Source organism: Callorhinus ursinus, unplaced genomic scaffold (assembly GCF_003265705.2).
Source record: "Callorhinus ursinus isolate GAN/ISIS: 27379988/994484 unplaced genomic scaffold, GSC_fseal_2.0 scaffold51, whole genome shotgun sequence".
Classification (NCBI taxonomy): domain Eukaryota; kingdom Metazoa; phylum Chordata; class Mammalia; order Carnivora; family Otariidae; genus Callorhinus; species Callorhinus ursinus.
In genome coordinates, this window is record NW_027397113.1 from 9,466,722 (window position 1) to 9,481,315 (window position 14,594).

Genomic DNA, 14,594 nt, shown 5'->3' on the forward strand with positions numbered 1-14,594 from the left:
CCAATGCCGGGGACTACTGGCAATGGTGGGGTCCTTCTTTTTACCTCTTGCAAACTCCAAATTCCTGGGCTGGTCTATGGCCCTCTGCATGCTTACATAGCCAAGCCTTTTCTGAATGTTGTTAGCTCTGGCCCCAGTTGCTCTGGAGCAGCTCAGCCAATTCCATCCAGGTCTCAAAGACCCTCAGCTGGGAATGGGATTCTTCCTGTAGACACCCACAAACCTTATAGCTGCTTCTCTCCTCCTTCAGCTTCAGAGAGTAGCGCCCTGCAAATGCCACACTCCTACCGTGGGATGCTGAGGTGAAAGGATAAACCTTCCTAAACTTAACACCGTTTGGGAGTGGGGGCAATATAGTGCTCAGTACAGAGAAAAGGCACCTGTGTTAGTTTTATAGGCTAGTGTAACAAAGTATCCCAGAGCAGATGGCTTAGAACAACAGAACTTTATTGTCTCCCTGTTCTGGAGGAGAGATGTCCAAAATCAGGGCATTGACAGGGTCATGCTCCCTCTGAAACCTTTAGGAAAGGATCTGTCCTTACCTTTTCCTCACTTCTGGTGATTTCCCAGCAATCTGGCATTTCTGGGTTTGTAGATGCACATCCTCTTGTCTTCACATGTTTCCCCGAGTCTTCATGTGGTCTTCCCAGTGTGTATGCGTGCCTCTGTGTCCAAATTTCCCCTTTCCCTAAGGACACCTGTCATTAGAATAGGGCCGACCCTAACGGTCTCATTTTAACTTGATTACCTCTATAAAGACCCTATTTCCGAATAAGGTCACATTCTGAGGTACTCGGGACTGGGACTCCAACATATCTTTTTGGGGGGCACAATGTGACCCACAAAAGCGTGCCCCAGCAAGCTCTCAAGTGGTTTTTTTGGGCTTAGAATGTTGAACACATTTTCTGCTTTCACAGGAGGACTCTGGTCACTAATTCTTGGAAAACAAAAATTCCATCCAGCCTTCTATATCATCATGCTACAGATATAATGATAAGAGCTAATAAATGATAAATAATTTATTGAGGGCATAGCATAAACTAGGTCTCTTCTAAGTCCTTTAATGATGTGTTATAATTTAATATTTGCATCTACTCTGTGGGCTAGGAACTATTATTTTTATTTTACAGGTGAGGAAATAAAAGCACAGTGAAATCAAGTCTTGCAGTTGCTACATTGACAACATGCCTGCCTCCAAAGTCAGAGTATTTCCTTCTCTCAGATGAAGGAGTCCTTTCACTCAGGCCAATCTCTTCCAACCAGAGACAAAGTGGGTATTCAACTTTACTTTCCCATGTCCCCTGGGCTGGCTGTATTTGTCTGTGTTAACTCAGATTGTTTTTAAAAAGGGTAGAATCAACTTGTGATCAAATTGCATCCTTTATTGAAGAAGTAGGGAGAAGGTGTACCAGAAAGGACTTCATTAGCATGTCTTTTCCATGAGCCCTCTTGAAAAAAATTACAGTTCTTCACTAATTAAGTTGATGTTTTGTTCTTGACTGGAGTCATGCTGGTCCTTTGATGGAGACACTGGATTCTGACAGTGAAGGACCTGGGGTGAGTGGGTGAGAGCAGACTGATCACTATTATACCATAAAATAAGAGCCTTGTCATGAGCCACTGAGTCAAAACAAGACAAAACAACAGCAATCACAAACAAACAAATATGTAAACCTAGAATGTGACCAGGTGAAACCACCCACTCTGTCCTGGGGAAGAGGTTAAGGTGCAAGAGACCTCTGGCCCATCAGTGTTTCAGTGAATTACAACCACTGCATTAAACTAAAATATTACTCTTCAGAAAATGACTTTGACCTTGAGCTGGCCTGTAGTGAGTGCTAAGATTCCTCTTGGGTCCTCTACTTCATATTCTAGGTCAGAAGGAGAAATAGCTGAACAACCCATGGAGCAGAGAATTGTCTGGCTTAGACTATGGGATTTGGGGGAGTCACTGCAGAAGGCATTCTAATGGTAACAGTCTACGTGATGAGATGAAGCAAGGTGAATGAAGTAGGCATCGTGAGGTAGCATTAGGCTACCGTCAGAAAGAGGGTCATCCACTTCCAGATGCGGTTGACTGAAGGTAATTGAAACTTTGGAAAGAAAAACCACGGATAAGGGGGATCTACTGTATATGACCATAAAGTTTGACCAAGAAACCCTGTTGCTAGAAACCTTCAGTAGCACCCAGTACTTACAGGCTAAATTCCAAATTCTTTAGTAGGGTGGTTGAGCCCTATTAGGATCTGGCCTCAATTTGCCTCTCCAACTTCATTTTCCGCCACTTTCCTCTACAACCATCCTACAGGAATTCTGCGAACCTGCCCTGCTGGCTCCAGGCAGAGTTTGAGGCTGACTTAACCATATGCAGGTTTTGTGGGGGAATTTAATGACGTATTTTGGAAGAACTTAGACAAACCGTATAGGTAAGGAGATAAGATTATCAGTCATTAAAATCAATCTCCTTCCATCACTATTTAGTGATTGTTTCTATGCTTTATTTTATTAATGTAGTGTATTATATTGATGGATCTTTTCCCAATTAAAAAACTCTGTTAAAATACACATAGTATTTATCATTGTAACCATTTTTAAATGCCCAGTTCAGTGGTATTAAATACACATATGATGTTGTGTGACCATCACCACCACACCCATCTTCATAGTTCCTTACATCTTGTAAAACTGGAACTCTAGACCCATTAAACAGTCACTCCCCACTCCCCCATCTCCAGCCCCTGGCAACCTTCATTCTCTTTTCTGTCTCTAGGATTTTGACCACTCTCTCTCATATGGAATGGAATCACACAGTATTTGCTTTTTTGTGACTACTTTATTTCATTCAGCATAATGTCCTCAAGGTTTATCAATGCTGTTTCATGTCAGATTTTTCTTCCTTTTTAAGGCTGACTAATATTATATTGTATGGATATACCACATTTTGCTTATCTATTCTTCCACTGATGGACACTTGGGTCGCCACATTTTAGCTATTGTGAATAATGCTACTATAAACATGGGTGTACAAATATCTCTTTGAGACCCTGCTTTCAATTCTTTGGTGTACATATCCAGAAGTGGAATTGCTGGATCTTATGATAATTCTATTTTTAAATTTTTGCGGGACAACCATGTTGTTTTCCATAGCAGCCGTACCATTTTATGTTCCCACCAAGAGTGCACAAATGTTCTAATTTTTCCACATTCTAGCCAGTATTTGTTATTTTCTAGTTTTTTATTTTTCGATAGTAGCCATCCTAATGGGTGTAAGATGGTATCTCATTGTGGTTCTGATTTCCATTTCCCTGATGTTCAGTGGTGTTGAGCATTTTTGCTTATTGGTTATTTGTATACTTTATTTGAAGGAATGTCTATTCAAGTCCTTTGCCCATTTTTGAATTGTTAAATCTCTCTATATTCTGGATATTAACCCCTTATCAGATATGTGATTTCCAAATATTTATCTGATTCCATGTGTTGCCTTTTTACTCTGTGGGTATTGTCTTTTGATGCACAAAATTTTTAATTTTCATGAAGTCCAATTTGTCTGTTTTTACTTTTGTTGCATGTGCTTTTGGTATCATATCCAAAAAATCATTGCCAAATCCAATGTCATGGAGCTTTGCCCCATATTTTCTTCTAAGAGATTTACTATTTCAGGTCTTACATTTAAGCCTTTGATCCAGTTTGTGTTAATTTTTGAATATGGTGTGAGGTAGGGATCCAAATTCATTCTCTTACATGTGGAGACTCAGTTTTCCCAGTACTATCTGTTGAAAAGACTGTACTTACACTGTTTTGATTATTGTAGCTTTGTAGTAAGTTTTGAAATCAGGAAGTGTTAGTCTTCCACCTTTGTTCTTCTTTTTCAAGGTTGTTTCGGCTATTTGGGATCACCTGAGATTCCATATGAATTTTAGATTTTTCTATTTCTGTGTAAATAGCATTGAGATTTTCATAGGGATTGCATTGAATCTGTAGATTTCTTTGAGCAGTATTGACATCTTAACAATCTTAATTCTTCCCATCATGAATGTGGGATATGTTTCCATTACTTATGTCTTTTTAAATTTTTTCAGTAGTGTTTTTTATTTTTCATTGTATAAGTTTTTCACCTACTTGGTTAATTTAATTCCCAAGTATTTTATTAATTTTGATGCTATTGTAAATGGAATTGTTTTTGTAATTTCCTTTTCAGATTTATTCAGGATATATTTCTGGACTCTTGATTCTACTGCACTGATTTTTACATCTATCCTATGCCAGTACTGCAATGTCTTGATTACTAGAGCTTTGTAGTAACTTTTGAAATTGGGAAGCATGAGCATTCCAGCTTTGTTTTCTTTTCTTTCTTTTTTTTTTTTTTGTAGAGCAGTTTCAGGTTTGCAACAAAATTGAGAAGAAGGTACAGAGATTTCCCATATAACCCTTGTCTCCACACATTATTGACATGAGTCACCAGAATGGTACATTTGTTACCAAGGATTAATCAGGATTGACATATCATAATCACCCAAAGTCCATAGCTTACTCTAGGGTTAACTCTTGGTGTTGTATATTCTATGGGTCTGGACAAATGTATGATGATATATATCCATCATTATAATATGCAGAGTATTTTCACTGCACTAAAAATCTCTGTGCTCTGTCTGTTTATGTCCCCTGCCCCTTGGCAACCACTGATCTTTTCACTCCATAAAAAGTAAACATATCCATAGTTTTGCCTTTTCCAGATGTTGTATAGTTGGAATCATACAGTATGTATACTTTTCAAATTGGCTTCTTCCACTTAGTAATATGCATTTGAGGTTTCTTCATGTCTTTTCATGGCTTGATAGCTGATTTATTGTTAGCACTGAATAATATTTCATTGTCTGGATGGACCACAGTTTATTTGTCCATTCACCTACCGATGGACATCTTGGTTGTTTCCAAGTTTTGGCAATTATGAATGAAGTTTCTGTAAACATCTGTGTGCAGGTTTTGTGTGAATATAGTTTTCAACTCTTTTGGGTAAACACCAAGGGATATGATTGCTAGACTGCATGGTAGTATATTTAGTTTTGTAAGAAACCATCAAAACCACTGCCTTCCAAAGTGGTTGTACCATTTTGCATTCCTAGTAATGCAGTGTGTGAGATTTCCTGTTGCTCCATATTCCCACCAGTATTTGGTGTTGTCAGTGTTCCAGATTTTGGTCTTTCTAATATGTGTGTAGTGATTTGTTTTCTTTTTTAAATATTGGTTTGCCTATTTTGTGTCCTTTCCACTTTCATATGAATATTAGCATAAGCTTATAAAAAATCAGCTGAGAACTTGGAAGGGATTGTGTTAAATCTCAGATTTAATTTGGGGAGTATTACCATCTTAATATTAAATCTTCTGAGAACATGGGATTTTTCCATTTGTTTAAATATTCTTTAATTTCTTTCAATAATGGGTTCTAATTTGTGGTGGACAGGTCTTACACTCCTCTTGTTAAATTTATTCCTGAATATAAGTTATATAAGCATTTTATTTTTTGATGTTATTGTAATTGTGCTTTCATTTACAGAAATAACAATTGATTTTCTCATATATTGATCTTATATCCTACCAACTTGTTGAACTTGTTTATTAGTTCTACTAGATTTTTTTGTGTGTGGATTTCTTAGCATTTTATATACACAAGATCATATTGGCTACAAAGAGTTAGTTTTACTTTTTCCTTGACCAACCAACCTGGATACTTTCATTTCTTTTTATTGCCTAATTTATCTGGCTAGAAGCTCCAGTACAATGTTGAATATAAATGGCAAAAGCAGACATCCTTGTCTTGTTCCAGATCTTAGAGCAAAAGGATTCAATAACTCTTCATCAAGTATGATGTTAATTGTGGATTTTTTCCCCCCACAACTAAATACCCCTTTTCAGGTTGAGGAAATTCCCTTTTATTCCTAGTGTGTTGAATTTTTTTTTAACCATGAAAGGGTGTTGGATTTTGTTAAATGCTTTTTCTATGCCTATTGAGATAGTCATGTGTTTTTTTGTCTCTTATTTTATGAGCATGGTATTTATCAGCATGTATTACATTTGATTTTCATGTTAAACCAGCTCTGAATTCCTAAGATAAATCCTAATTGGTAATGATGTATGGTACTTTTGTAATGTTGCTGGATTCCATTTGCTAGCGTTTTTTTCTTTGAGGTTTTACACATTTATATTCATAATGGATCCTGGTCTATACTCTCCTTTTGTTTGATGTATTTGTCTGGTTTTGGTATCAAGGTAATAACCAGCCTCATAGAGTGAGTCAGGAAGTATTCTCTCCTCTTCTTTTCTGGAACAATTTGTAAAATATTAGTGCTAATTCTTCAAGTGTTTAGTAGAGGGGTGACTGGGTGGCTCAGTCAATTAAACATCCTGCTCTTGATTTCGGCTCAGGTCATGATCTCAGGGTCGTGAGACTGAGCCCCATGTCAGGCTCTGCACTGAGGATGGAGACTGGTTAAGATTCTCTCTCTCCCTCCCCTCTGCCCCTTCCCCCACCGCACCCCACTTGCATGCATGTGCACACGCTCTCTCTCTTTTAAAAATTTTTTTAGTAGAATTTACAATGTAGCCACCTGGGACTGGGCTTTTCTTTATTTCTTTTGATTATTAATTCAGACTCTTAACTTGTGATGAATCTATTCAGATTTTTATTACCTCTTTTTAAAAATTTAAATTAATCAGCCCACATAGTTTTGTTTGTTTGTTTTTAGTTTTTGGTGTAGTATTCAATGATTTATTAGTTGGGTATGACATCCAGTGCTCATCACATCTCATGCCCTCCTTAACACCCATCACCCAGTTACCCCATCCCCCTACCCACCTCCCTTTCCACAACCCTCCGTTTGTTTCCTGGAGACAAGAGTCTCTCTTGGTTTGACTCCCTCTCTGATTTCTTTCCATTCAGTTTTGTATGGAACCCTTCCCCTATGATCCTCTGCTCTATTTCTTATCTTCCACATATGAGTGAAACCATCTGATATTGTCTTTCTCTGATTGACTTATTTCACTTAGCATAATCTCCTCCAGTTCCACCTATGTTGATGTAAATGGTAGGTATTCATCCTTTCTGATGGCTGAGTAATATTCCATTGTATATATGAACCACATCTTCTTTATCCATTCATCTGTTGAAGAACATCTCGGCTCCTTCCAGTTTGGCTGTGGATGTTGCTGCTATGAACACTGGGGTGCAGGTGCCCCTTCTTTTCACTACATCTGTATCTTTGGGGTAAATACCCAGTAGTGCAGTTGCTGGGTCATAGAATAACTCTATTTTTAACTTCTTGAGGAACCTCCATACAGTTTTCCAGAGTGGCTGTACCAGCTTGCATTCTCACCAACAGTGTAAGAAGGTTCTCCTTTCTCCACATCCACGCCAACATTTGTTATTTCCTGTCTTGTTAATTTTAGCCCTTCTAACTGGTTTAAGGTGGTATCTCAATATGGTTTTGATTTGTATTTGCCTGATGCTGAGTGATGTTGAGCATTTGTTCATGTGTCTGTTAGCCATTTGTATGTCTTCTTTGGAGAAGTGTCTGTTCATGTCTTCTGCTCATTTTTTGACTTGATTATTTGTTTTGGGGGTGTTGGGTTTGAGAAGGTCTTTACAGATCTTGGATACCAGCCCTTTATCTGTAATGTCATATGCAAATATCTTCTCCCATTCCGTGGGTTGCCTCTTTTGCCTGTTTTGTTAACTGTTTCCTTTGCTGTGCAGAAGTTTTTATCTTGATGAAGTCCCAAAAGTTCATTTTCTCTTTTATTTCCCTTGCCTTTGGAGATGTGTCTTGAGAGGAGTTGCTGCAGCCAAGGTCGAAGAGGTTGCTGCCTATGTTCTCCTCCAGGATTTTGTTGAATTCCTGTCTCACATTGAGGTCTTTCATCCATTTTTGAGTTTATTTTTGTGTGTGGTGTAAGAGAATGGTCCAGTTTCATTCTTCTGCATGTGGCTGTCCAATTTTCCCATCACCATTTATTGAAGAGACTGTTTTTTTTTCCATTGGATATTTTTTTTCCTGCTTTGTCGAAGATTAATTGACCACAGAGTTGAGGGTCCACTTATGAGCTCTCTATTCTGTTCCATTGATCTATGTGTCTGTTTTTGTGCCAGTACCATGCTGTCTTCATCACAGCTTTGTAATATAGCTTGAAGTCAGGCATTGTGATGCCCCCAGCTTTGATTTTCTTTTTCAACATTCCCCTGGGTATTCAGGTTATTTTCTGGTCCCATACACATTTTAGGATTGTTTGTTCCAGTTCTGTGAAAAATGTAGATGGTATTTTGATAGAGATTGCATTGAATGTGTAGACTTCTCCTACAATCCTAGCAAAAACAATCAGACAACAAAAGAAATAAAAGGTATTCAGATTGGCAAAGAAGAAGTAAAACTCTCTTTGCAGATGACATGATACTTTATGTGGAAAACCCAAAAGCCTCCACCCCCAAATTACTAGAACTCATACAGCAATTCAGTAATGTGGCAGGATACAAAAGTAATGCACAGAAATCAGTTGCTCTCCTATCCACTAACAATGTAACTGTAGAAAGAGAAATTAGGGAATAGATTCCATTTAAAATAGCACCAAAAACCATAAGATACCTTGGAATAAACCTAACCAAAGAGGTATAGGATCTATACTCTAGAAACTACAGAACACTTATGAAAGAAATTGAAGAAGACATAAAAAGATGGAAAAATATTCCATGCTTATAGATCAGAAGAATAAACATTGTTAAAATGTCTAGATGCCCAGAGCAATTTATACTTTCAATGTCATCCCAATCAAAATACCAACGGCATTTTTCAAAGTGCTGGAACAAACAATCTTAAAATTTGTATGGAACCAGAAAAGATCCCAAATTGCCAAGGAAATCTTGAAAAATAAGAACAAAGCTGGGGGCATCACGTTGCCTGATTTCAAGCTATATTACAAAGCTGTGATCACCGGCACAAAAATAGACACATAGATCAATGCAACAGAATAGAGAGCCCAGATATGGACCCTCAACTCTGTGGTCAACTAATCTTCAACAAAGCAGGAAAAAAAATGCAATGGATAAAAGACAGTCTCTTCAATAAATGGTGCTGGGAAAATTGGACAGCTATATACAGAAGAATGCAACTTGACCATTCTCTTATACCATACACAAAGATAAACTCTAAATGGATGAAAGACCTCAATGCAAGACAGGAATTCATCAAAATCCTGAGGAGAACATAGGCAGCAACCTCTTCGACCTTGGCTGCAGCAACTCCTCTCAAGACACGTCTCCAAAGGCAAGGGAAATAAAAGAGAAAATGAACTTTTGGGACTTCATCAAGATAAAAACTTCTGCAGAGCAAAGGAAACAGTTAACAAAACAGGCAAAAGAGGCAACCCACGGAATGGGAGAAGATATTTGCATATGACATTACAGATAAAGGGCTGGTATCCAAGATCTATAAAGACCTTCTCAAACTCAACACCCCAAAAACAAATAATCAAGTCAAAAAATGAGCAGAAGACATGAACAGACACTTCTCCAAAGAAGACATACAAATGACTAACAAACACATGAACAAATGTTCAATATCATTAGCCATCAGGGAAATTCAAATGAAAACCACATTGAGATACCACCTTACACCAGTTAGAATGACAAAAATTGACAAGGCAAGAAACAACAAATGTTGGCGAGGTTGTGGAGAAAGGGGAACCCTCTTACATTGGTTGTGGGAATGCAAGTTGGTATTGGTGATATTTTAAAATTTCCTTCTTTTACTGATTTCTAATTTAATTCCATTATAATCAGAAAGCATATTTTGTATGATTTCCATCCTTTTAATTTATTGAGACTTGTTTTACAACCTAAAATACGGTCTATCCTGGAGAATAATCTTTGTGCACCAGAATAACCTATTTGCACCTGAAAAGAACATGTACTTTGCATCGTTGGGTGGAATTTTGTATAGATGTCTATTAGGTCTAGTTAGTTAATAGTGTCATTCAATTTCTCCGATAGCCTTTCCCTTCTGCACAATTTTCCTGTAAATTATTGAATATGGAGTATTGAAGTTGCCAACTGTTGTTTTTAAAATTTTGTATTTCTCCTGTCAAATCTGTCAGGTTTTGCTTCATGTATTTCAGGACTCTATTGTTAATGCATATGTGCTTACAATTGCTATGTGTTCCTGGTGGATCGAACTTAAAAAAAATCATTATAAAAATGTCCTTCATGTCTAGTAACAACTTTTGTCTTGATGTCTATTTCATCTGACATTACTATAGCTGCTCCACCTCTCTTTTGGTTTCTGTTATATGGCATATATTTTTCCATACTTATGTTCAACCTAATTGTGTCTTTGAATCTAAGGTGTGTCTCTTGTATATAGCATTTAATTGGAATACATCTTAAAAATCCATTTTGCCAATCTCTGCCTTATCATTAGTGTCCAGTCCATATACATTTAATGTAGCTACAAATAAGATGGGTTTATGTCTGATATTTTGCAGTTTTCTATATTGTATGTCTTTGTTATTCTATTTGTCCATTACTGCTCTCTTATGTTACATGAATGTTTCCTTTCATGCCATTTTATTTATTTTTCTTTTATACCACTTTAATTACATTTTTATTTTTTATTATTTTTTATTGTTTTTAAATTTATTAACAATATTATTTTATTATTAATATTGTTATAGTATTATATATAATTCTGTGTTGATGGTATTTTTCTTTCATTTCTCTGAAGATGTCATCCCACTTGCTGTCTTCTGGCCTCTATGGTTTCTGATGAGGAATTTTATTGAAGATTCCCTTTTCAGAATGAATTCCTTGTCTTTGGCTGATTTCAAGATTTTCTCTTGATCTTTGCCTTTTGGCATTTTGTTAATGATGTGTCTAGTTTTGGATCTTTTTTAGTTTATCCTTTTTGGATGTGTAATGTTTTTCATCAAATTTTTGGTTTTCATCCAATATACTTCCCAAAAATTCTTTGTGTAGCTTTCTCTTTCTCTATCTCTTCCCCTTATATGACTTCCATTATGCACATTTTGGTATGACTGATGATGTTTCAAAAGTGTCTGAAGCTCTATTCATTTTTCTTCACTTGTTATCATTTTGTTCCACAGAGTAGATAATTTTAATTGACCTATCTTTAAGTTTGTGGATCATTTCTTCTGTCAGACCAAATGTTCTGTTGAGCCCTTTGAGTGATATTTTCATTTTAGTTATTATGCGTTTTTCTGCTTTGGAATTTCTACTTGATTCTTTTTAATTGTTTCTATGTCTTTATTGGTATTCTTTCTCATGAAACATTGCTCCCATATTTTCCTTTAGATTTTTTAGACATGGTTTCTTCAGTTCTTTGAGCATACTTATCATAGATAATTTAAAGGTTTTTTTTTTTCCAGTAAGTTCAATAGCTAGGCTTCCTTTGATGCAACTTTTATTGCTTTTCTCCCCCAGTGTTTAGGTCACATTTTTCTGTTTCTTTGCATATCTCATTATTTCTTTTGTTAAAAACTGCATATTTAAAATAATATAATGTAGCAATGTTGGAAATCAGATCCTCCCAGGGGTTGGTTTTTGTTGTTGTTTTCATTAGTCTATTTGGTGGCTTTCCTGAACTAACTGTGTAGAGTATTCATGTTTGTCCTGTGTGAGCATTGATATCTCTGCTCTGTTAGCTTAGTGGTCATTAAATGATTAGACATAGATTTCCTTACCTGCTTTGAGCCAAGAAATTTCTCAGTCTTTGTTGAGAAGCTGTGTGTGTGTGTGCGTGTGTGTGTGTGTGTGTTGGGGTAAGTCTTTAAGGCCTTGGAAGACAGGTTGCAACTCTACCTTAGCTATCATTTACTGCTTGCAGACTGCTTCAGGTCAGCCAGCGGTGGGAGATTAGAGTACTGGCAGGTCTTCCTTGGCAGGCATATGTCTCTGCAAATGCACATGGACTTCTTTATTTCCAGGTACTGCCATAGTTTCAAGGTCCCCAGTGGACATCTTACTCCTCAGTTTTTTCTATTAAGTATTTTGGTAAGCCTCTTGTTTTCCCCAACTGTTACCACTGCTTTAGGCAAAGGCCATGTTATATGCCACTGATTATTATTATTTTTTTAGAGAAATTAAAGAATTTATTTATTTTATTTTATTTTATTATTGTTATGTTAATCACCATACATTACATCATTAGTTTTTGATATAGTGTTCCATGATTCATTGTTTGCATATAACACCCAGTGCTCCATGCAGTATGTGCACTCTGATTATTGTGACAAACATCCAGGAACAACTTTTCACAGTTACTGAGCTCCGAGGTCAATAAGGAGGGCCTTGCCAGTGAGCTGCTAGCCAGGGAGCTGCCAGCCAAATCAATCACAATGTTCTGGGAATGGGGCTTTTTTGGGGAACTCCAATCTCAGGTTTCCTCCTCTTGTGGTTGTTAGGTTGGTGTTTCTCACAGGTACTGTGGTTGCAAGGTTATTTCATTTAAAGGCTACTGTGGAGATAGAGCAAGGTGGATGGGAACAGGGCAAATTATAACAAATTATAACAAAACTCACTGTTCTTACCAAGAGTCAGACATTTTTTCTTGCATAAATGTTCCCTGGATTGTTGCCAATTTTGAGTAATTTCCAGAGTTATGAAACGTTAATTTTGGCAACTTTTGCCAGTGTTCTCACATATATTTTATGGAGGAATAGATTTTTTAAAAAATGATTTTATTTATTTATTTGACAGAGAGAGACACAGTGAGAAAGGGAACACAAACAGAAGGAGCGGGAGAGGGAGAAGCAGGCTTCCCGCCAAGCAGGGAGCCTGATGCGGGGCCCAATCCCAGGACCCCAGGATCATGACCTGAGCCGAAGGCAGACGCTTAACAACTGAGCCACCCAGGTGCCCCTGGAGGAATAGATTTTTAGAGAGCCTTATTTTTCTATTCCAGAAGTACTTTCTTCAGTGTCCCCTAAAATCTTTATTTTCTGAAGGGATATGAAGATCTCAAACTTTGGAAACAAAAATTTATAACTAAATTTGAATTTCAGAGTCGATAGCATTTGGTGTCCCCATATTGCTGGTATGACCCATGAAACCTCTTCAGTCTATGTATTTCCTCTATTAATCTCCTGGGTGATGCAAGTCTAAAAGACATTGAGGTGCATGTATCCCTTCAAATCAGTACTTTTTTATCTTTTGGGTAAATTCCTAGTAGTGCAATTGCTGGATCATAGGGTAGTTCTATTTTTCACTTTTTGAGGAATCTCCATACTGTTTTCCAGAGTGGCTGTACCAGTTTGCATTCCCACCAACAGTGTAGGAGGGTTCCCCCTTCTCTGCAGCCTTGCCAATACCTGTTGTTTCCTGTGTTGTTAATTTTAGCCATTCTGACTGGTGTGAGGTGGTATCTTGTTGTGGTTTTGATTTGTATTTCCCTGATGCTGAGTGATGTTGAGCATCTTTTCATGTATCTGTTGGCCATCTGTACGTCTTCTTTGGAAAAATGTCTATTCACGTCTTCAGTCCATTTTTTAACTGGATTATTTGTTTTTTGGGTGTTGAGTTTTTTAAGTTCTTTGTATATTTTAGATACTAACCCTTTATCAGGTATGTCACTTGCAAACATCTTCTCCCATTCCATAGGTTACCTTCTAGTTGTATTGATTGTTTCCCTCTCAGTGCAGAAGCTTTTTATCTTGGTGAAGTCCCAATAGTTTATTTTTTGCTTTTGTTCCCTTGCCTCAGGAAACATATCTAGTAAGAAGTTGCTACACTGATGGCAAAGAGGTTACTGCCTGTGTTCTCCTCTAGGATTTTGAGTGTTTCCCTGCAGAGAGGGTTCTTTTTTAAATTTTATTATGTTATGTTAGTCACCATACAATACATCATTAGTTTTTGATGTAGTGATCCATGACTCATTGTTTTCATAAAACACGCACTGCTCCATGCAGTATGTGCCCTCCTTAATACCCATCACCCGGCTCTTAACAGAAGCTGTATTATCCTGATCAGCCAGCCAGAAACAAAATTACTCACTCTTTTCACTGTATTCTGGATGACTCAATGCTACTACAATCCATCTGATAGTTATGCATGCACAGATCACTTCCGTGATGGTGCTGAAGAGTAAATATTGTAAAAGCATACTACCAGCCATCTGAATTAAAAAGAAAAGAAACATTTCTCATATTAATTAGCCATTTAAAAATTATACAAGAACAATCTTAGTAAAAGGGAATAAATACCATTCATCATATCAGTCTCACACCACCATGATTATTTTTGTGTATTTTTCATAAGAACAAAATACATTTTAAATTTATCAAGTACTTATATATGTACCTTGCATTTTGTTAAGTACTACTTCTAGCGACAACCCTACAAGTTGGATACTTTTATTTCTCTTCTACACGTGACAAGATTGAAAAGCAGAGAGCTTACCTTAGTACCTTACCTTAGTACCGTGGTCTGGGTGGAATTCTTCAGGGTTTGGCACTGAATGCATCTTTTCTCTCTTTGTACTTTCTCTTTTGGTAAGACTGATTGCATGATTTGTGTTTTATGCTTTCCCATTTAGTGC

The 14,594-nt window shown here is 37.0% G+C and overlaps 1 protein-coding gene across 7 annotated transcripts in view; it reads right to left on the reverse strand.

The window, feature by feature from the left end:
* Positions 1-1,361: 1,361 nt before the first annotated feature.
* Positions 1,362-14,594, reverse strand: part of LOC112829380 (membrane-spanning 4-domains subfamily A member 12-like) — a 122,791-nt gene continuing 109,558 nt past the window's right edge. For all 7 annotated transcript variants that reach the window (XM_073883687.1, XM_073883686.1, XM_073883688.1 and 4 more), the window contains 2 exons: positions 14,051-14,171; positions 1,362-1,552 (listed from right to left, as the gene is read on the reverse strand). In XM_073883687.1, the coding sequence (XP_073739788.1) occupies positions 1,506-1,552; positions 14,051-14,171 (168 nt within the window). In that variant the 3' untranslated portion in view covers positions 1,362-1,505. The remainder of the gene's footprint in view (positions 1,553-14,050; positions 14,172-14,594) is intronic.